This window comes from Brachycentrus maculatus, unplaced genomic scaffold (genome assembly GCF_059751285.1).
Source record: "Brachycentrus maculatus isolate JH-2025_06_01 unplaced genomic scaffold, ASM5975128v1 h1tg000475l, whole genome shotgun sequence".
Taxonomy (NCBI): Eukaryota; Metazoa; Arthropoda; class Insecta; order Trichoptera; family Brachycentridae; genus Brachycentrus; species Brachycentrus maculatus.
The window spans coordinates 1,619,048-1,640,470 of NW_028281222.1; the positions used below are offsets into that span (position 1 = coordinate 1,619,048).

At 37.0% G+C, this 21,423-nt stretch overlaps 1 protein-coding gene across 2 annotated transcripts; it reads left to right on the forward strand.

Moving 5' to 3' along the window:
• The first annotated feature begins 15 nt into the window (after window positions 1-15).
• LOC148302143 (uncharacterized) lies at window positions 16-20,957 on the forward strand. 2 transcript variants are annotated; one of them, XM_088272026.1, is made up of 13 exons: window positions 16-123; window positions 1,983-2,093; window positions 3,041-3,125; window positions 4,546-5,877; window positions 6,762-6,859; window positions 8,181-8,252; window positions 10,004-10,190; window positions 10,470-10,620; window positions 11,379-11,591; window positions 14,547-14,709; window positions 17,246-17,399; window positions 19,110-19,221; window positions 20,048-20,957. In XM_088272026.1, the coding sequence occupies exons 1-13, from the start codon at window positions 108-110 to the stop codon at window positions 20,168-20,170; spliced, it is 2,817 nt and encodes a 938-aa protein (XP_088128152.1). In that variant the 5' UTR covers window positions 16-107; the 3' UTR covers window positions 20,171-20,957. The 2 variants fall into 2 exon arrangements, with proteins under 2 accessions (XP_088128152.1, XP_088128153.1); XM_088272027.1 differs by lacking the exon at window positions 8,181-8,252.
• Window positions 20,958-21,423: the final 466 nt, after the last annotated feature.

The window sequence follows — 21,423 nt, forward strand, 5'->3', positions numbered from 1 at the left end:
TAGTATCTCAATTTTTTCTATAAAAATAGTTAGTCTTTGATTTTTTTCATGGTTGTATTGGAGTAATTCTTTTCTATAGGTTTTGAAGTGATTTTAAAACGTTTATAATGGACGAGGATGCCGGTAAATATCGTTTTAATTTGAATCCGGCATATTGAATACTATTTATCCATAGCCATATGGGTTTTTGGTACAGCGGCAGTTTTATTATGTTGTATTTTAAAACATAACCTCACATTCCGCCGCCAGTAGAGGCGTCAAAAGCGTTTGTTTTTATGTTTTCACACAGAAAATAAGCATATTTATACAACATGTAGATGTTTTTACGTGTTTATTTTATAGTATTCCAAGTTTTTCGTGAGTTAATGTAGAAATAAGTATGTTTATTGCGTCGATTGTTTTTTTTCTCGTATTTTTTTCTTCGTAAAATTGACTGATAACAATATGTTTCGACGCAGCAATTTAGCAGATTTTCGCTCATTGTATTTTTACCGACTTAAAATGCATTAGATTACATGTAAGCTTATTTATATGTTTTGTTTTCGATGTCGTCAACATTTTTGAATTTGGTAACACATATCTCAGATTGTCAGAAATTTATCAGTTGGGTTTGTTTTTTTTTTTTTTTTTAACATTTAGTTGTTTAATATATAAACACACGTATACATTAATTTAAAAATTCGTAAACAAAATTGTTGACGGGAATAGGGAAGGATGCAAAGAGAACAAAGATTAACTTTTAATTGAGTTTATTTAATAACAATATACGTGTTTTTCTAATCGACCGACCACTGTCGTAGATCCTCTTATTCGCTCTGCGCTGCTCTCTTGCGCACCTCTGCTTGCTTACATCCGACGCCCACAGATGGCGGTATACAATGTTTTCATTGCTTAAATCTAACAAAAATTAACATAATTTTTTGTAGACCCCCACCAAGCCACCCTATGTGTCTTGTGAGTGGAGTTCTTTTTACATGAGTTTTTATTTTATTTTTTATTATCTATTTTAACATATGTGAATATGTCCGCCTCCGTAGTGTAAGGTCAGCACGCTCGGCTACCGATCTGGAGGTCCGGGATTCGATTCCCAAGGGGGGGGGTCTAATAAATATAAGTGATTCTTTCACACTAATTTTTATTCAATGTTACCCTGGACTGGTACCTGAAGCGGAGGGCTGATCACCTTTCCTTCATGTGTTAACAGTCAAGATAACACTGTGTTTATATGATGCAGTGCCCTATGCACCATTGGGGTGCGGATAGGGTTTTGAAGATTTTAACATAAAATACACTAGCGAGTGTTTTTGCCTAGAATTTTCACAAACGAATTACATGAAATTATAGTAACTTTTAACATAAAAAGTAAATCCACTCACGAGTAGGCATAGGCTATAAAACTTAAAAAGTTGAAGCCTAAGTAGGGTCACGATAAGGGGTGTTGCATAAGCCTTAGCTAGATTTTAGAGTCACTTGGACATTAGGTAATTAAAAAAGAATAATATACAAAAAAAAACAGATTTACAAAAAAAATACCATTCCACAATTTTCATGGTATTAACTCTTGATAATTAACTAACTAACCATTACACCGCTTCCCCACAGGGGTAGGCAGAGAGAATAGAACGCCACATCACTCTGTCTTTGCAAACATTCTTCGCCTCTTTCAATTTGATTTAAATTTGAATTTTTTAGTACTATTTTTAAAACATTTTTTAATTTTTCTTACAATCACCTTTATATTTTTCTTACATTCACGTGCCATGTAAAATCGTCTCGCATGGCACATATGGCACGCATGCTATATGTTCGCCATCCGTCTTCTAGGCCAATGTAAACTCTTGACTAATTTCTGACCATCGTAAATCGGTCTTCGTCCTTGGAATACACTAATCAACCAAAGCACAGTCGCATTATTGATCTTATTTCAGGCTGAGACTTCTGACAGTTGAAAAGTTGCAGTAACCACCAATTATTTTTTCTAGATTCTGGTGATGAAATGATGAACAAAACCGGATCTACTGCGTCCAAATCTAGATCCAGATCTGTTTCTAGATCTTCCGGGTCAAGATCACCGTCTCCCGCTTCTAAAAATGGTAATTTTATATACGATCACCCCCCGATACTTGGCTATTAACACATTGCATACGGTGAACACATATTTGTGTGTCTCAGAAACCTTATGTTGCGGCATTGTGCACATTTTCTTCAACTTCAAATACAAAAAAACACATCGCTCACTCCTTTCAACGATGTCAAACATCAAAAAACTTGATTTTTCAGGAGATCGTTTTTAAAGTTTTAAAATATAATAAAATGTATTAAAAATAAATATCAAGCCACTTATTGAACTTTTTACTGTGCAACAGATCTTTTTAGGTAAATCCTCTTTTTTTCTCAATTTGAAAAATATTTAGTATATTTAAAAAAATAATTAAACAATACCTTTTCTTCGAAATGCAAATACAACACTTTCTGCCTTGTAGCGGGTAAATATTAAGTTAAAAATATGCCCCTTTAGCTATATCGTACATTTTCTGGACATTCTGAAAACATGCACAACTGAAAAATGTCAATTTTTTAAAAATGACGTTGTTGAAAGGAATAAGCTACATCTCAAACGTCTAATTTCTTGTCTTGCTTTGCTGTGTAAGGATGGGTGTCACCATAATACTAATTCTCTTAGACGGCTGAGAAACACGGCACCTTACAAGGGCCCAGAGCAGCTGTGGTCTCAACTTTGAGAATAGGGGTCTGCGAAGAATTTTAGGTGTGCGGCAGTTTGACTTTGTGAGGAATGAAGAGATAAGGTATAGGACGCCGCAAATATTGGTCACATCTATCGTCAAGAAAAGGCGATTCAGTTGGCTTGGCCATGTACTCCGCATGCCTCCCGAGAGCCGCCATCAAGCTTGCCTCTTTTACAAGGCATCAGATTCGCGCCGCCCAGGACGACTACTGCTGACAATTCGCGGACTGTATTTCTGTCACCAATCTTCGCCTTTTCCACATTAATTTTATTGCTTTCTTCTTCTTCTTTCAGGTTCCGTATCTTCACCTCGGTCTATCAGGAGTCTGGCTTCCTCTGGTAAACACGGATCGGCGTCCCCATCTACTGTAAAATCCAGGTACATTTTGTTAAATTTTGTATATAAACCACCCTACCCATATCGCTCACTCCTTTCAACAACGTCATATATAAAAAATTGACATTTTTCAGTTGTGCATGTTTTCGGAATGCCGAGAAAATGTACTATATCCCAGCTAAAGGGGCATATTTTTAACTTAATATTTACCCGCTATAGGGCAGAATGTGTTGTTTTTGCATTTTGAAGAAAAGGTATTGTTTAATTATTTTTTTTTAATAAAGTAAATATTTTTCAAATGGAGTAAAAACCTTCAGGTTTTACCTAAAAAGATCTGTTGCATTGTAAAAAGTTCAATAAGTGGCTTCATATCTATTTTTAATACATTTTATTAGATTCTCAAACTTTAAAAACGATCTCCTGAAAAATCAAGTTTTTTGATATATGACGTTGTTGAAAGGAGTGAGTGATATGTAATACATCCACTATATTATCGCCTGAACGTAACAATTTGTATCCTGTATGTTAAGGAACAAAAAAGAATACCCGCAACCACAGAAACGTTTGCGATACGTCAAATTGTTCTTTATCGCTCTACGCATACAATATGTCATACAATGCTTTAAGGTTTTCAAGCTCAATATCACTGGCTACCTATTTTTGTAATGGTTGTAGAATGAAGAATGATGTGTTTTGGCGAGGAATGGAAAGGAAGGAAGTGATAGACCATGATCTAAGAAGTATATTAAGTTTTCAGCCAGATATTTAGGTGCATTGGGGTTGTTCGCCTCCGTAGTGTAATGGTCAGCACGCTTGGCTACCGTTCTGGAGGTCCCGGGTTCGATTCCCAGGGGGGGTCAAATAAATATAAGTGATTTTTACACTGTAATATTTTATTCAATATTACCCTGGACTGGTACCTGGAGCGGAGGGCTTATCACTTTTCTTTCATGTGTAAACGATTGAGATAACACTGCGTTTATATGACGCAGTGCCCTATGCACCATTGGGGTGTGGATAAGGGTTTTATTGTATTATTGGGGTTGTGAAGAATATTATAAAGTAACGTGAGAAATTGAAGATTATATGTACCGTAGAACGGAGCTACTTGTTACTTGAGCCCAGGACAAAAAAATGATTTAGATCGTGATATCAATCGAAGTATCGTGACAATAAGTGTCACCTGTCAGGGAAACAATGAATCATGTCGATACGTTCATTATTGTAGACAAAATACAGATTTAAATATTTTTTTTGTACTGGACTCAAGTAACACATCAAAGTTCAAGTAGCACCGTTCTACGGTAATATATGGGGATAGATCAGGTATGTTTGTATGGGTAGGGCGGTTAATCAATACTACCCTGGACTGGTGCTGAATAGTCTGTTCTAGTCTGTATGGAGTCTTTTACCCATCTCTCAGAATTGAAAGAAAAAGATGCTAGTATTTTTGTTATTGCAGGTCACATTCTCCCACTGATTCCCCCACAAAAGCCGCGAGCCGATCCCGGTCCGGTAGTCAAGTCTCGGCGCGGTCACGTTCCGGTTCCAGGCGTTCCGGTTCGCGTTCCAAGTCGAGGTCGCCGTCCGGCTCACAGAGGTCCAGATCTGGCTCCGGGTCGGTCAAGTCCAGGTCGGGCACGCCGAGATCGAGGTCAGGGTCGAGAAAGTCCCGGTCAGGCTCGAGAAAGTCTCGGTCTGGGTCGAGGAAGTCGCGGTCCGGCTCGAGAAAGTCTCACTCTGGGTCGAGAAAGTCTCTCTCTGGCTCTAGGAAGTCACGGTCTGGGTCGAGAAAGTCGCGGTCTGGGTCAAGAAAGTCGCGATCAGGATCTGCCAGATCCAAATCGGGTTCAATCAAGTCAAGGTCTAAATCCGGTTCCATCAAGTCACGGTCTAAGTCCGGATCAAACTCGGTGAGGTCACTGTCTCGCAATTCCAAATCGCGATCAAACTCTAAGGCCAGTATTCATTCCAAGAAGTCGAAAAGTGGTTCTGCTCACATTCGCTCCAAATCCAGAACACCAGACGAGTCTCCAGTCAAATCGGCTGATGTGTCCGCCAATAGCGAAGCCGCGGAAGAGGATTCCAAAGAGAGAGAGACACACAAGAGTGAGAAAGACAGTCTCAAAAGGTCGATCAAGGATAGGACTAGAAATTTGAGATCCCGGTCGCGATCGGTGGATAGTTCCCTCGGGAAAGAGGTGACCGGGAACGCCGACAGAAGGTCCCGGAGCGGGTCAGTCAAGTCCCGAAGCGGGTCGAGAAAGTCGAGGAGTCTGACACGCAGATCCAAGAGTGGGTCTGTTAAATCCAGGAGCGGATCGCGAGCTTCGCGAAGCGGGTCTAGAAAGTCACGCAGCGGGTCGCGGAAATCGCGGAGCGGGTCAAGAAAGTCCCGCAGTGGGTTGAGAAAATCTCATAGTGGGTCGAGGAAATCTCACAGCGGGTCTAGGAAGTCACGCAGTGCGTCGAGGAAATCTCACAGCGGGTCGAGAAAATCACGTAGTGGGTCGAGGAAGTCACAAAGTGGGTCGAGGAAGTCACGAAGTGGGTCGAGGAAATCAAGGAGTGGGTCAAGGAGGTCTCGCAGTGGGTCGAGAAGGTCTCGCAGCGGGTCGAGAAGGTCCCGGAGCGGGTCCAGAAGGTCTCGGAGTGGCTCCGCCAGGTCAAGAAGCGGATCGGCAAGATCTCGAGATGGCTCTAGGAAATCCAGAAGCCGTTCCGGTTCCAGATCACGCAGTCGAAGCGGATCGGCCAAAAGCAGGTCGCGATCTCGTTCCAAATCACGATCCAGGTGAGACGATCAACTAAATTTTTTCATTTTCATGTTTTTGATTTTTTGTTTTCTATTAAAATCAAATATTTGTAGTTTATATTACGACTTTTAATCTATTTATATTTCTATCTATTTTATTCTTGCCAGTGCCTTTTATTATAACATAAAATATAATGTATACCCACACACAGGCCATGCCTTTGTGGGATCTTTTTTTGTATCAATATTATATATTTTTTTGTATTGTGAAATACAAAAAAAAAATTAAAATAAATAAAAGAAGAAAAAAAAACACATTTCGGACGGGTATTTTCACACTTGCGGACCGCTGGCGACAGGATTCAATAGTTATGTACGTATAGTTAAGAACTTAACAAAGAGATTGGTATAAAATATTCATATAAAAACGCCTCCGTAGTGTAATGGTCAGCACGCTCGGCTACCGTTCTGGAGGTCCCGGGTTCGATTCCCAAGGGGGGTAAAATAAATATAAGTGATTTTTTCACTGTCATATTTATTCAATATTACCCTGGACTGGTACCTGGAGCGGAGGGCTGATCACCTTTCCTTCATGTGTAAACGATCAAGATAACACTGCGTTTATATTACGCAGTGCCCTATGCACCATTGGGGTGCGGATAAGGGTTTTATTATTATTATAAAAACATAACGACAAAATTGGATAGTTAATTTTGCGCCACCCTAAATCTACTTGTATACTGCAGCTGTCTAGTTCACAAATGTCAAATATGATTGACGTACAATGTCATTTGAAAAAATTATAGCATCTATCGAGGGTGATTAATTTTGTGCCACCTGTACAGTAAGAAGAAATTGGCTGTAAAAAAATTGGTTTTTGATAAAAAAAATTAAATGATTTTCATTTTTTTTTATTGTGTTAGATCGGGTAGCGGATCGAGAAGATCCAGAAGTGGTTCTGGATCAATCGGAAGAGCTAAAAAGCGAAATCGCGAAGTACTCTCTGATTCAGATGGAGACGGTATGTATAGATTATTGTTTAAAAAAATTAACACCAAGACTCCTTAAAAACCAAGCATATTTGTGTTGCCTACTTTCAAAATCCGCTAAATCCATGTAAGTCGATTTTCAAAAAAATGCAAAATTCTCCGGGTAACATTTATGTTTAAAAGATTTGTCTATCTTAAGATAAAATATTATGAAATTGAGAATTTTTTTAAGAATTTTTTTCAGTATTAAAAAAAAACAGGAGACACAAACCGATAATGACATCATCTTCATTTTTGACCTATCCCCGATCTCTGATTGGCCGATATGGGTCAGAAGGCAAGTTCCATGAATATAGCGGAATTTGAAATACAACGCTGTTTGTAATTATTTTAATATCAATTTTTATTTTAATATTTAAATTAATGATTTATAATTATTTTTGTCCGCCTCCGTAGTGTAATGGTCAGCACGCTCGGCTACCGTTCTGGAGGTCCCGGGTTCGATTCCCAAGGGAGGTAAAAATAATTATAAGTGATTTTTTTCACTGTAATATTTATTCAATATTACCCTGGACTGGTTCCTGAAGCGGAAGGCTGGATCACCTTTCCTTCATATGTAAACGATTAAGATAACACTGTGTTTACATGACGCAGTGCCCTATGCACCATTGGGTGCGGATAAGGGTTTTTTTTTTTTTATATTTTAAACAATAAAAACCACAATTGGCATTCCGATAGAGCAAGGGTTGCCAACCAACGGTTGCAGAGCATTTCACACATTTTTTCTTTATGTGTACATAAAACCAAAAGAAAATTCCATGACCTCTTCGTTGACCGTCCTCAGGCGTTCTTTTTTTTAAATTTAATAATAGTCAGAGTCGTAAATCCCCATTCGCAAGCTCTTTGCGCAAGAAAGTACCTTGCTCGCATAGATTTCAGCTATTTCTAGGTGTGTTATCTTCATGAAACTAGACTTCTCCGCAGCACACCAACTAATCATCACAGTAATGTACACCAGTGTGCCGCGACACACACTTTGCGGAACACTGGTTTATGGTACCAATGATAATAATAATAATAATAATCTTGCATGATTTATATAGCGCCATTTTCGTAAAAAACTACCTCAAGGGCGCTTACAGGTATGGATTATGATATGAAAATGATAATGAGAGAAAATTTTAAAAATATATTAATGAAAAACGTCGTCAATCGGCTGAGTCTGAAGGCAGGAAAGTGGAGCCGCCGTATAGTTGCGCTTTCTTCTCGGTCTTCTCGGTCTTCTTGGGCTGGAGCATGACCAAGATGTTGGACAGGATGAATGGTAATGCAATGTCCTATGTCTATTTGTAGTTACATCTCCCAAGAAGAAACACGTGTCCGGGCTTATTGACTCGGATCATGAGGGAGAGAGGGATGATGCAGGTCAGAGGGGAGGGTGTTTTTATTCCTATCATAAACCATTGTCCATACTCATTTACTTCAGCTTCTTTGTGTCTAGTATTAAACGAAGGCCTCCCCCTTGGACTTGCACAGTTCTCTGTCAGACGCGACTCTTCCAGTACAGGCCCGCCACTTTCCTAACGCCATGAAACCATCTTGTCTGGGGCCTACCCACGCAAATTAACCCATCCGCATATCAGTTTTTTTCAAAACATGTAAACAAAGACACTAATTGAATGTATCCCCGCAAGTAAGAAAGTTGCCCCGCCCGGAGGGGAGGTGATATGGTTTGTCAAACAAGGAGGCGCTAATATTTTGCACCTGATAAAACGAGAACAAACATAGAAATAATCTTTAAATGCAGAAAAGGGTAGCGCGCACTACGGATTAATGTTTGTGGAACAAAACAGTCCAACCAATCACAACGCTCGCGTGTTTGAGGCGTCCACGGCGTTCAAATTCAACCGACAAATAAAATTCAAATAAAATTATAACTTTTACTGTTTTATCAATAAATATGGTACATATAACTATTATGCACGTATTTTATTGTGTGTCTAGATCAGAAATGTGATAAATTAACATGAAAACTAGAAAAAATAACTCAGTAAAACATTACACCTGGGATGTAAAGTTTTGATTTCTAACTGATTTTAATACGTAAAGTTTTGATTTCTAACTGATTTTACGCATATTTGATAAATCAAATATGCGTAATCAAATACATATTCCTTCTAGTCTCTAAAGTATTGTAGCCAAGCTTACCCTGGAGAAACTGGGTCGGGTAGAGCCAAGGATAATAGCCGTACTCTCTCATGTAGAGATACCTCAGAAACTTCTTTTGGACTTTCTCTACCATAAGAGAGTACTTAAGCTCGCGTGGCCCCCAAATCATCGAGCCACTCTCGAGTCTACTTCACACCAAGGAGTTTTAAGGAGTTCTCAGCACGCGGGTATTTTGGAAAACCCTGCAGTACGCAGAACAAATCCTAGCATTTTCAATGCATTACCACTGACCGCCTCTATGTGATTGTGAAATGTCAGGGTGCTCACAAACCTAACACCCAGATCTCTAACATTCGACACTCGCATCAGATTTTGGTCGTTCATTTTGTAGCGATAAAATAGAGTTTTTGGGCCCTAGTGAAAGACGTGACCGAACACTTAGAAACATTAAACATTAGTTTGTTTCGTCTTCCCCATTCACATATATTTGATATATCGCTCACTCCTTTCAAGAACGTCATAAATAAAAAATCGCCAATTTTGAGTTGTGCATATTTTCGGAATGCCCAGAAAATGTACTATATCCCAGCAAAAGCGGCATATTTTTAACTTAATATTTACCTGCTACAGGGCAGAAAGTGTCATTTTTGCATTTTGAAGAAAAGGTATTGTTTAATTATTTTTTAAAATATACTAAATATTTTTCAATTGCAGAAAAAACCTTCAGGTTTTACTTAAAAAGATCTGTTACACAGTAAAAAGTTCAATAAGAGGCTTGATATTTATTTGTAATACATTGTATTATATTTTTAAACTTTAAAAACGCTCTCCTGAAAAATCAAGTTTTTTGATTTAGGACGTTCTTGAAAGGAGTTAGCGATATCTGCTTGGAGAAAATATATCAAATATATATGAAGAGATACCTCAGAAACTTTTTCATACCTCTGCCTCCGTCTTCGTGTTCTGTAGCAACTGTCACGGCCCGACTCACTCTGGTTGCGTTTCAGGCGACGCTCCGAAGAAGAAGCGCGTTGCGGGTCTGATAGATTCGGACCATGAGGGTGAGGAAGAGGGGGCCAAGGAGGAGGTAGATGGAGCCGCTGCGGCAGCGGGAGAAACTGCGCAGGAAGGAGAGGAGAAGAAGGAAGATGCAGACTCTGATGATGGAGTAGAACCGGAAAGAGATCTCAACAGGTTCGTAAAAGACAAGTCTTACATTTTAACACATTGTAATTAATAGGACAACTCTGTTGTCCACTGCATATAGTTAAGACCTTAACAAAGATATTGGTATATAATATTCATATAAAAACATTGGATAGTTCCTTCTTTTCTGCCTTTGAAATGAGGCCGGCGCAGAAGGTAAAAATACCCTTCCCGTCCATAAGCATAAATCGACCCAACGGGTAGTAATACCTTTCCCCTTCCAAAGTGTGTTAGTCGGTTTTCTTCATATTTGCTGATTGGTTTCAGTCGGGAAGCGGGAATGTCGGATTTCGAGATCATGCTGTTGAGGAAGAAGGAAGAACGCACGCGGCGCAAGAAGCGAAGGGACATTGACATCATCAACGATAATGACGACCTCATTGCGCAGTTGCTACAAAACATGAAGACGGCGGCAGAGGTATGTACGCTAATAAATATAATAATGACCTCGTTGCGCAGTTGCTACAAAACTTGATAATGGTGGCAGAAAAAAAAAAGGTTTATACATATCGCTCACTCCTTTCAACAACGTCATATATCAAAAAACCTCAATTTTTAGTTATGCATGTTTTCGGAATGCCCAGAAAATGTACTATATCCCAGCAAAAGCGGCATATTTTTAAATTAATATTTACCTGCTACAGGGCAGAAAGTGTTGTTTTTGCATTTTGAAAAAAAGGTATTGCTTAATTATTTTTTTTAATGTACTGAGTTATTTTACAAATGCAGAAAAAAAGTCAGGTTTTACCTAAAAAGATCTATTGCACAGTAAAAAGTTCAATAAGTGGCTTGATATTTATTTTTATTACAATTCATTATGTTTTTAAACTTTAAAAAACGATCTCCTGAAAAATCAAGTTTTTTGATATATGACGTTGTTGAAAGGAGTGAGCGATATATACCTCTACAGAAATGTAAGATTAGTGCCTTTGCTTAAAAATCCTGAGAAGCGTTTATTTTTTATGTATGTTTTTTTTTTTTTTGAAGTTAATGTCAAATCAATAAATACCTTTGTCACCAAAAAATTGGAATTACTTTTAAAATAATCCCTTACATCAGTAAAGTATACATCAGTATAATTTTTCTCAGCATTTATGGTTGAGTGGAGTAAGTTCTTGATTGGCAGAGACCTCACGTAAGATTCTTCTAACGTCAGCCCTTGCGTTATTGTTCCAGGACGACCGCGAGCTGATAAAGCAGAACCAGCCCGCCGTGAAGAAGATCTCAATGCTAAAGCGGGCCATGTCGCAGCTGATCAAGAAGGACCTGCAGCTGGCCTTCCTGGAGCACAACGTGCTCAATGTGCTCTGTGACTGGCTCGCGCCCATGCCCAACCGCGCCCTGCCCTGCCTGCTCATCAGGGAGAACATCCTCAAGCTGCTCCACGACGTAAGTTGGCCCCATTTCAATATCTTCTCCTTCTTCATCTTCTGCTTCTCTGGGCAGCCAACCGTTTCTGGGTCGGGGGCCAGGTTATCATTCCGTCTACATAATAAAGTAATAATACAGGTCAAATCTCTTTGTAGCGAATACCGGAGTAATGAAATTTCCAGTATAACGAATCTGCGATTCATCCCCGGAAAACTTCCATATAAACTAAAGTACTGAACCAAAATTCCATGTAGCCAAGCCCATCTCAGAATAACGAACTTTTTTTTCAAAATTTTAAAATGATGTTACAATTCATTTTAAAACATTGAGAAGTTCAAAAGAAAATTCCCGATTTTTTTTTTTATCAAAAATTAAAAACCTATTTAAACTCGCTTTTTAATTGACTTTTCTTTCATTGCTAATCAATTTCTTTTTTCCAATAAAGTCTCACAGTTTGAAAATAATTTTATTTCTGTTGTGTCCTGTAGTAGGCAGGTACCTATATTGTATTGATCATTGTCCGGAAGATCGGGTGTAGTGTAACAGTAATAACTAATTTTAATTTTCTACAGTAGAATCGCGATATAAGTAATCGCGATATATCGAAAAATGACGTATATCGAAAAAAAAAAACAAATTTATTCCCTAAAACTAATTTTTCATACAAAAATGCATTTATATAACGAAATCCCGTTATTATGTATAACAAAATCACTTTTGTCCCATACGAAAAAATGCCAATACATTTAAGTAAATTTATAACAAATAAAAAATGTTATGATAAAAATATTTCAAAGCCGCGCCGCCGCGGCGCCGCGCCGAAAAAAAAATGTTAAGATAAAAATATTTCAAAGCTGCGCGCGCCGCCGCACCATATGCGGATGGTTTTATGGCGATTTTTAAAAGTAATTCAATACAATATCCCATCAGCTTGAGTAATTAGTAATTAGAGTCAATGAGTCAGTGAAATGATTTACTTTAGCAATAATAATTCTTTAGTTGTGTCGCCTACTTTCAAAATCCGCTAGATCCAGTTTTATAAGATTTTAAAATAAATACTCTATCGGAATGCCAGTTGTGGGTTTTATTGTTCAAAAATTTTAAATACTTGAAAACCCCGCTAAAAAATACTTAAAAACAACGTTGTATTTCAAATTCCGGTATATTCATGAAACTTGCCTTCTGACCCATATCGGTCAGAGAGCGGAGATAGGTCAAAAGTTAAGATGACGTCATTATCGATTTGTGCCTCGTGTTTTTTTTTGAGTACTGAAAAACTTTCCAAAAAAATGGGAAAATTCTCTATTTTATAATATTTTATATAAAGATAGACAAATCTTTGAAACATAAATGTTATCCGGAGAATTTGGATTTTTTTTGTAAAATCGACTTATATGGATCTGGCGGATTTTGAAAGTAGGCGACGTAGTTATAATCTCTCTTCTTATTTCAATGAAATTATTTCTGTAGGCCATAAAAATTCTCAAGTATATTCTCTCCCATAATCAGTCCACCTGCTTATCTCAATGGTAGACAATAATAATTCTCAAATTACAATCCATCTTTTTATCTCAATGAAATGATTCTGTTGACAATAATAATCCTCAAATTGCATCCGTCTTTTATCTACATCGTAAGGGCATTTGTCCACTACACGGAATAATTTTACCGTCCGTCCGGCACGTCAGTTTGCGTTTTAAAACGACGATTTTACGATCGAATTTACGCGCAACGTGTTCACGCACCGATCAAGAGCTCCGATCCGAAGAAAGATGGACAAAAGCACAAGCCAATCGTCATTTTAAAACGCTAACTGACGTGCCGGACAGTAAAATACACGGAATTTCGGGTAGTGGACAAGCGCCCTAAGTGGGGCGTAGTGTCGGGTAAGACAATCTGCACACTATTGGACTAGCGGAGTAACGTGTTACGACGTATGACATGCACGCATACTTACAAAGCACGCCACACGCGCAAACACAAAAACGTTTGTGTATTTTTACGATTTTATGTTAGGATTTGATTCCCGATTTTTTTACAAATTATTTATTTCCGTCGCTGCAAATGAATGACATTATGAATAACATTTACCAGACCCAACATTACAAAATTGTTTTATTTCAACTTTAAATATGGCCAATAAAAGCAACTAGGAATATTAAATATGACGGACAAATTTGGACAAATACGAATTTGTCCGTTTTATACGGATTTTGAAGGAATAAAGAGATCAAACGGAATTTGAAGGATTATAACGGATTTTAGGAAATTTTTAGCGACCGCGAAAAAAAATTCATCGCGTAAATTTTGGAAAAAAAATTTTTTTCGCCGTCTCGTAATTTCGTAATTTCGCAATCTCAATATCGAAAACTACTCTTTGATGTCTGACAACACTGGCCGTCAGTAGCGCGCAAGCCGTTCTCGTTCTCGTTCTCGTTCTCGTTCTCGGCTTTGGCGGCTACTTGTGATATTATTATTATTATATTTGATGTTATTATTCTCATTTTCAGATACATATTTACCAGACCCAACATTACAAAATTGTTATATTTCAACTTTAAATATGGCCAGTAAAAGCAACTAGGAATATTTACGTTTTTCCGGTTTTGAAATCACATTCTCATATTGTGTACAAAATACATACGAGTATCATCGATTCCCGCGGCACTTTTATCACCGTAAGGTTAATAAGAAAACAATAGAAAATATGTAGGTATTCAGTTCCCTATGGCCCCCTTCCTCCTTTGTTTGCAGAACTTGCGATCTTTTTGAAAAGCCGCGCAACATTTTTTGCAACGGCGTGCAACATATACATACTAAGTATGATTTAAAAAAAATTCGTTATATGTGGGAATTCGTTATTACGAATTAAGATTTTTTGGTCCCTTGGATTTCGTTATATCGCGATTCTACTGTATTAAGGAAACTACAGAAATATCCTTCCATACGACTAATTGATCCATTTTTTTCCAGTTCCCGACCATTGACAAGTCTTACTTGAAGCAATCCGGTATTGGCAAGGCCGTCATGTACCTGTACAAGCATCCCAAGGAAACTAAGCAGAATAGGGAACGCGCCGGAAGGCTCATATCTGAGTGGGCCCGCCCTATCTTCAACCTGAGTGCCGATTACAAAGGTAATAATAAATTTGGATAATTTATGTTTTACTTAGTAAATACTTGTCCGCCTCCGTAGTGTAATGGTCAGCACGCTCGGCTACCGTTCTGGAGGTCCCGGGTTCGATTCCCAAGGGGGGTAAAATAAATATAAGTGATCTTTTCACTATAATATTTATTCAATATTACCATGGACTGGTACCTGAAGCGGAGGGCTGATCACCTTTCCTTCATGTGTAAACGATTAATATAACACTGCGTTAATATGACACAGTGCCCTATGCACCATTGGGTGCGGATAAGGGTTTTTTTTATTACTAAATACTACTATTTCTTAAAATCTACTGTGACACGTGTTTCGATGCATTCCGCATCACTTTCAAACACCGTACGTGAAGCTAACTCTAAATTTTAGAGTTGGGTCCTTGGATAATTTATATAGCGCCATTTTCGTAATATACTGCCTCTTGGGCGCTCTTTACTGTGAATAAATTGTAATGTGTAAAGGCAGCCAGCCGTAACTCAAGTTCTGGCTGTTTGGCGTAACACGGCTCAAAGCATTCTTCTTCTTTCGTCGGGTTGTGGTCCCGTGGCTAGTGTCGCGGACTCTTAAGTCAGAGTTTCTCGGTTCGAACCCACTCTACCACAATTTGATACCTATTTCTAATAATGAGCCGCTTAGGCTCACAGAAATAGTATGAAATTGACATATTTGTGTAAATAATAAAAACACAAATATTTCTCTTTTTAAAAAAATAATAGTAAAAAATAACTGCCCTCTTTCATAAAATCACAGATTTTGCTCCATCTCTTTCCTTTACCGAGATATTCATTATCCAAATAGCCGCAAAAATGTATTAATTTAATACATGTTTTGGCAAAAAACATCATTTTATTTACCACATGTGTTGTGTTGTAAATAAATTATCTGGTCAAATTATAAGCTTAAATGATAAAAATGAAAATGATATTTTCTGGCGTTTCTCATATCGCTCACTCCTTTCAAGAACGTCATAAATCAAAAAAGTTGATTTTTCAGGAGAACGTTTTTAAAGTTAAAAAATATAATTCAATGTATTAGAAATAAATATCAAGCCACTTACTGAACTTTTTACTGTGCAACAGATATTTTTAGATAAAACCTGAAGATTTTTTCTCTATTCAAAAAATATTCAATATATTTAAAAAAATAATTAAACAATACATTTTCTTCAAAATGCAAAAATAACACTTTCTGCCCTGTAGCGGGTAAATATTAAGTTAAAAATATGTCTCTTTTGCTGGGATATAGTACATTTTCTGGGCATTCTGAAAACACGCACAATTGAAAATTGACGATTTTTGATTTACGACGTTCTTGAAAGGAGTGAGCGATATGTGTGATTATAATCCAGGATTCGGACCTCACATACTAATAAAATAGTTTCTGCTTAGTAAAAAGCTTCTTTTCATCTCGCCAATAGATGTCTCTAGTGAAGTTCTAGTGATTCAAGAATAATATTTCAAAATTGGTTCATACATATGGAACTTCCAAGAAGTTGAGTAGTGTGGTTGTCAATAATGGGTAGAATTGGTGAATATTACACGTGTGTAATATTCACCAAACGTCTATGACGGTCGTCAGCCCCGTAAATGCCCAGACTTCCATATTCTTCTTCATCTTTGATGAGATGTCAAAAAATAATACATCATTTTAAGTTAACTTTAAACTCGTTTATCTCAAAACTACTGTTTTTAACTTGCGGCTATTTGCCATTGCACATCAGAATTGGGGAAAAGAAATGGTGGAAATGATTTAGCAAACAGATGTGTTTGTATCATATTGTAACATAGATGAAGAAGTATGTGGAAGTCTTGGTACTTACTGGGCCTATGACCGCCATAGGCTGGTTTATGCTTTTTTTAATTTATGGTTTTGCTGGGAGGTGCTTTCTTGAATGCATATGTAAAAGGATTGTTTTATTTATTTATTTAAACTTCATGTACGGAAACGAATTAAGTACATTGGCGGGTTTATTGCTAAAAAGCAATATCTTCCAACCAACCAAAAACAGACTGGTGATATTGATCAAAACGTTAGATACCATATATAGCTGTTTGCAATCAGAGGGTAGATAGTACTTGAACATTAAAAAAAACATGAATTACAAATTGACATTTAAAAAAACATAAATTCCAATTGATGATAATAAGGGAGTTTAGGGAAGGAGGTAGAGGGAGGAGGTTTGATGGTCAGTTAGGATTCTAATGATAGATAGTAATGTCTCAGATGTTTCTTAAAAGTTATTAGAGAAGTTGCATATTTTACAAGGAGAGGTAATTCATAAGGATTGTTTTAGCATATAGTTGTTTGCCAGTTCTGGCAAACGAAGCATCGGCCGACACCCTACAATATAGACGGACGATATAAGAAGGACCTGGATGCGAAGGCGGAGGATCGAAGAGGATGGAGACTCATGCGGGAGGCCTACGTTCAACAGTGGACGGACACAGGCTGATGATGAATGATGATGAATAGTTGTTTTGTTATAATATGGATTAAATGATTGCTTTCAGCCATGACGCGAGAAGAACGCCTGGAGCGCGACATGGCGCAGATGTCGGCGGCTTCCCGCAAGAGATTAAAGGACGAAGAGGATGGCGAGAGGGAGGCCCCCAGTAGCAGCAAACGGAATAAGGACGTGCACATTGGCGGGCAGTCTGACGAAAAGTTAGTACGATTCAATATATCAGACACTTTCTTGCAGTGAATGAACCCGTGATCAGATATGTCAGTCACAATCTTGCAATGAATGAACCTTTGATCAGATGTGTCTGTCACAATCTTGCAATGAATGATCCTGTGATCAGATATCGCTCACTCCTTTCAAGAACGTCATAAATAAAAAAACTTTATTTTTTACGAGATTGTTTTTAAAGTTTAAAAATATAATACAATGTATTAAAAATAAATATCAAGCCACTTATTGAACTTTTTTACTGTGCAACAGATCTTTTTAGGTAAAACCTGAATGTTTTTTTTCCATTTGAAAAATATTTAGTTTATATTATTTTTTGATATCTCATCAAAGATGAAGAAGAATATGGCATATAAGTCTGGGCATTTACGGGGCTTACGACCGTCATAGGCTGGTTTAAGTGATCACTTTACACACGTGTAACATTCACCAATTCTACCCATTATTGACAACCACACTACTCAAATTCTTGGAAATTCTATATATATGAACCAATTTAGAAACCTTGTTCATGAATCACTAGAAACAAGTATTTGGACACACTCAAAATGTTGTAAATATTTAGTTTATTTTAAAAAATAATTAAACAATACCTTTTCTTCAAAATGCAAAAACAACACTTTCTGCCCTGTAGCGGGTAAATATTAAGTTAAAAATATGCCGCCTTTGCTGGGATATAGTACATTTTCTGGACATTCCGAAAACATACACAACTGAAAATTGACGATTTTTGATTTATGACGTTCTTGAAAGGAGTGAGCGATATGTCGTATCACAATCTTACAACGAATTGATGTCTGATCAGATGTCTGTCTTTGATCAGATGATAACAAAATTAATATATAATTTTATCTTACTTTGAAAGAGAGTTAATGTAACTAGCACAAAAATAAAAAATTAATGTTGAAAATATCATAATTAAAAAATATTACCCGTTAACGTTTAAAAACGCTCTCCTGTAAAATAAGTCAATTTTGAGATTATACAGTTTCGTATTATTTTTTGACATCTCATCAAAGATGAACAAGAATGTGGAAGTCTGGGCATTTACGGGGCTGACGACTGTCATAGGCTGGTTTGAGTGATTACTTTACACACGTGTAACATTCACCAATTCTACCCATTATTGACAACCACACCACTCAAATTCTTGTTACATGAACCAATTTAGAAACCTTGTTCTTGAATCACTAGAACTTCACTAGAGACATCTATTGGTGGGATGTAAAGAAGCTTTTTACTAAGCAGAAACTCTTATATTAGTAGGTGAGGTCTGAATCCTGGATTATAATCACGCACATGAAAAACGCCAGAAAATACAAATTTCATTTTAATTATTTAAGCTTATAATTTTACCATATAATTTATGTACATTTTGAGTGTGTCCAAATACTTGTTCACAAAATCTGGATTATCTCCAATTACAGGAGTTATTTTCATATTATTTTTTGACATCTCATCAAAGATGAAAAATAATGTGGTAGTCTGGGCATTTACGGGGGGCTGACGACCGTCATAGGCTGGTTTAAGTGATCGCTTTACACATGTGTAACATTCACCAATTCTACCCATTATTGACAAGTATTTGGACACACTCAAAATGTTATAAATTATACAGTTTCAATGCAAAGAGGCGATATGTATATGGAACTGTTGATATATGGAAGAATGTCTGGTTTCAGGGCGTTGCGGCCTGGGGACAAGGGGTGGGTGGCCCGGGCTAGGGTTCCTATGCCCTCTAGCAAAGACTATGTGGTCCGACCTAAATCCACGTGTGAAATCGAGATGTCAAAGGTATGTTGTGTTACATATGTATGTGCTAAATATATATATCATAGTCATACAGGAGAAAGTGACATTGAGTGGAAAAACGTGATCATTGGCTATTTGATATCTTCCTAGCTTAATATTGCCCTGAAAAAATCCCAAAGGATTTTAAACTTGGAAGTATAATATATTGACTTGTTAAAAATGACTAACTGCATTGGTGTTTATTTTCTTGACAAGCAATAGTGACTTAAATGGCCCTCCTGAACATTTTACGTTTTGTTAATTGGTCACTTTCTCCTGTACGACTGCGATATCTTATATGTCCCTGATGGGTGGTTGTCTTGTTTTTGGATACCAAATTGGAATGATATTTCTTACCTTTTCTCGATTTCCATTACATTCCAGTTTTCCAAAAAGAAAGTTTGCGCCACCATTTTAGAGATTTTCTAAGAAAACAATATGAAGAAGCATATTGATCAGCCCTATCGACTCCACCCATTGATTTTGTATATTCTAATACAATATTTGGTTTGCTGGAATCTCCACATTTAGCCAATTCTGCCAGATGAAACGTGAGGATAATTCCATGGAATCTGTTTTTGTCCTTTTTGTCAACAATTTCATTGGCTAGTTCAGAGTTTCCCAAACTTTTTTGTGTTGTAGACCCCTTGCCATGTTTTTCCGTTTTTCCTTGAAGCGGAGGGCCGATCACCTTTCCTTCACGTGTAAACGATCAAGATAACACTGCGTTTATATGACGCAGTGCCCTATGCATCATTGGGGTGCGGATAAGGGTTTTATTATTATTATTATTATTTTGTGTAATTTTTTTTGTGGATTTCCTTAACAGCAAACAAAGAAGAAGATGTCCCGGTACGATGTGCACATGAAGAGGTTCATAGATCAAAAGCGGCTAAAGTCATCCAGAAGAGCTGTTGAGATATCCATTGAGGGTCGCAAGATGGCTCTCTGAAGCGCTTTCACGTTAGGAATAGTGTATTTTTTAAGAATTGTATACATATATTTATAGTTAAATACTCGTAGTTAATTACATGAGTCACGTTCTTGCAATGAACAACCCTGCGGTAAGTCAAAGAAACAGTCACATTCTTTCAACTAGTAAAACCGTAGTCAGATTCTCATTCAGACTCACGTTCTTTCAACTAATAAAATCATAGTCAGATTCTCATTCAGACTCACATTCTTTCAACTAATAAAACCATAGTCAGATACATGAGTCACATTCTTTCAACTAATAAAACCATGGTCAGATTCACATGCAGAGTCACATTCTTTCAATCAATAAAACTATAGTCAGATACATAAGTCACATTCTTTCAATCAATAAAACCATAGTCAGATACATGAGTCACATTCTTTCAACTAATAAAACCATGGTCAGATACATGAGTCACATTCTTTCTACTAATAAAACCGTAGTCTGATTCTCATTCAGACTCACATTCTTTCAACTAATAAAGCAATGGTCAGATTCATGAGTCACATTCTTCCAACTAATAAAACTATGGTCAGATACATAAGTCACATTCTTCCTATTAATAAAGCCATTTATAATATATATGAGTTTTTTCAACTAAAAAAGAACATGGTCAGATATATCAGACACATTATTTTAACTTTTAATTTAATTAATGAAGCCATGGTCAGATATATCAGCCACATTCTTTCAACTAAGAAAACTGTGGTCAGATACATGGTCCCATTCTTACCATTAATAAAACCATCGTCAAATTCAAAAATCACATTCATCCGATGAATAAAACCATGGTCAGATATATGAGTCACATACTTAAAATGAATAAACTGAAGACCAGATACATGAGTCACATTCTTGCAATGAATGAACCCACGATCAGGTACAGTCACATTCTAACGATGATTAAACCAATGATAAGTTATTTCAGTCACATTTTTGCAACAAATAGACACGTGATGAGACACATCAGTCGCATTCTTACAGTGAATACGCCGAGGACCAGATATATCAGTCACCTTCTCGCAACTTACATATAACAAAAGCAAGTTACTAAGAAATGAGTAAAGATAAATCATGTATACATATTACATTCTCATTTTTTTTGCACAATTTTAATTTTTGTTTATTTTTTCACTCGAATTTAATTTTTATAACGTATTTAATTTTTTGACATGTAAAAAATTATGAAAATCTGTTTATTCTGCCGTACAGATCCTAAAGGACAGTAA

Coding starts and splice junctions, on each gene's coding strand:
- LOC148302143 (XM_088272026.1), top strand. Junction 10,191..10,469: donor CCGGAAAGAGATCTCAACAG/GTTCGTAAAAGA, acceptor GATTGGTTTCAG/TCGGGAAGCGGGAATGTCGG. Junction 11,592..14,546: donor TCCTCAAGCTGCTCCACGAC/GTAAGTTGGCCC, acceptor ATTTTTTTCCAG/TTCCCGACCATTGACAAGTC.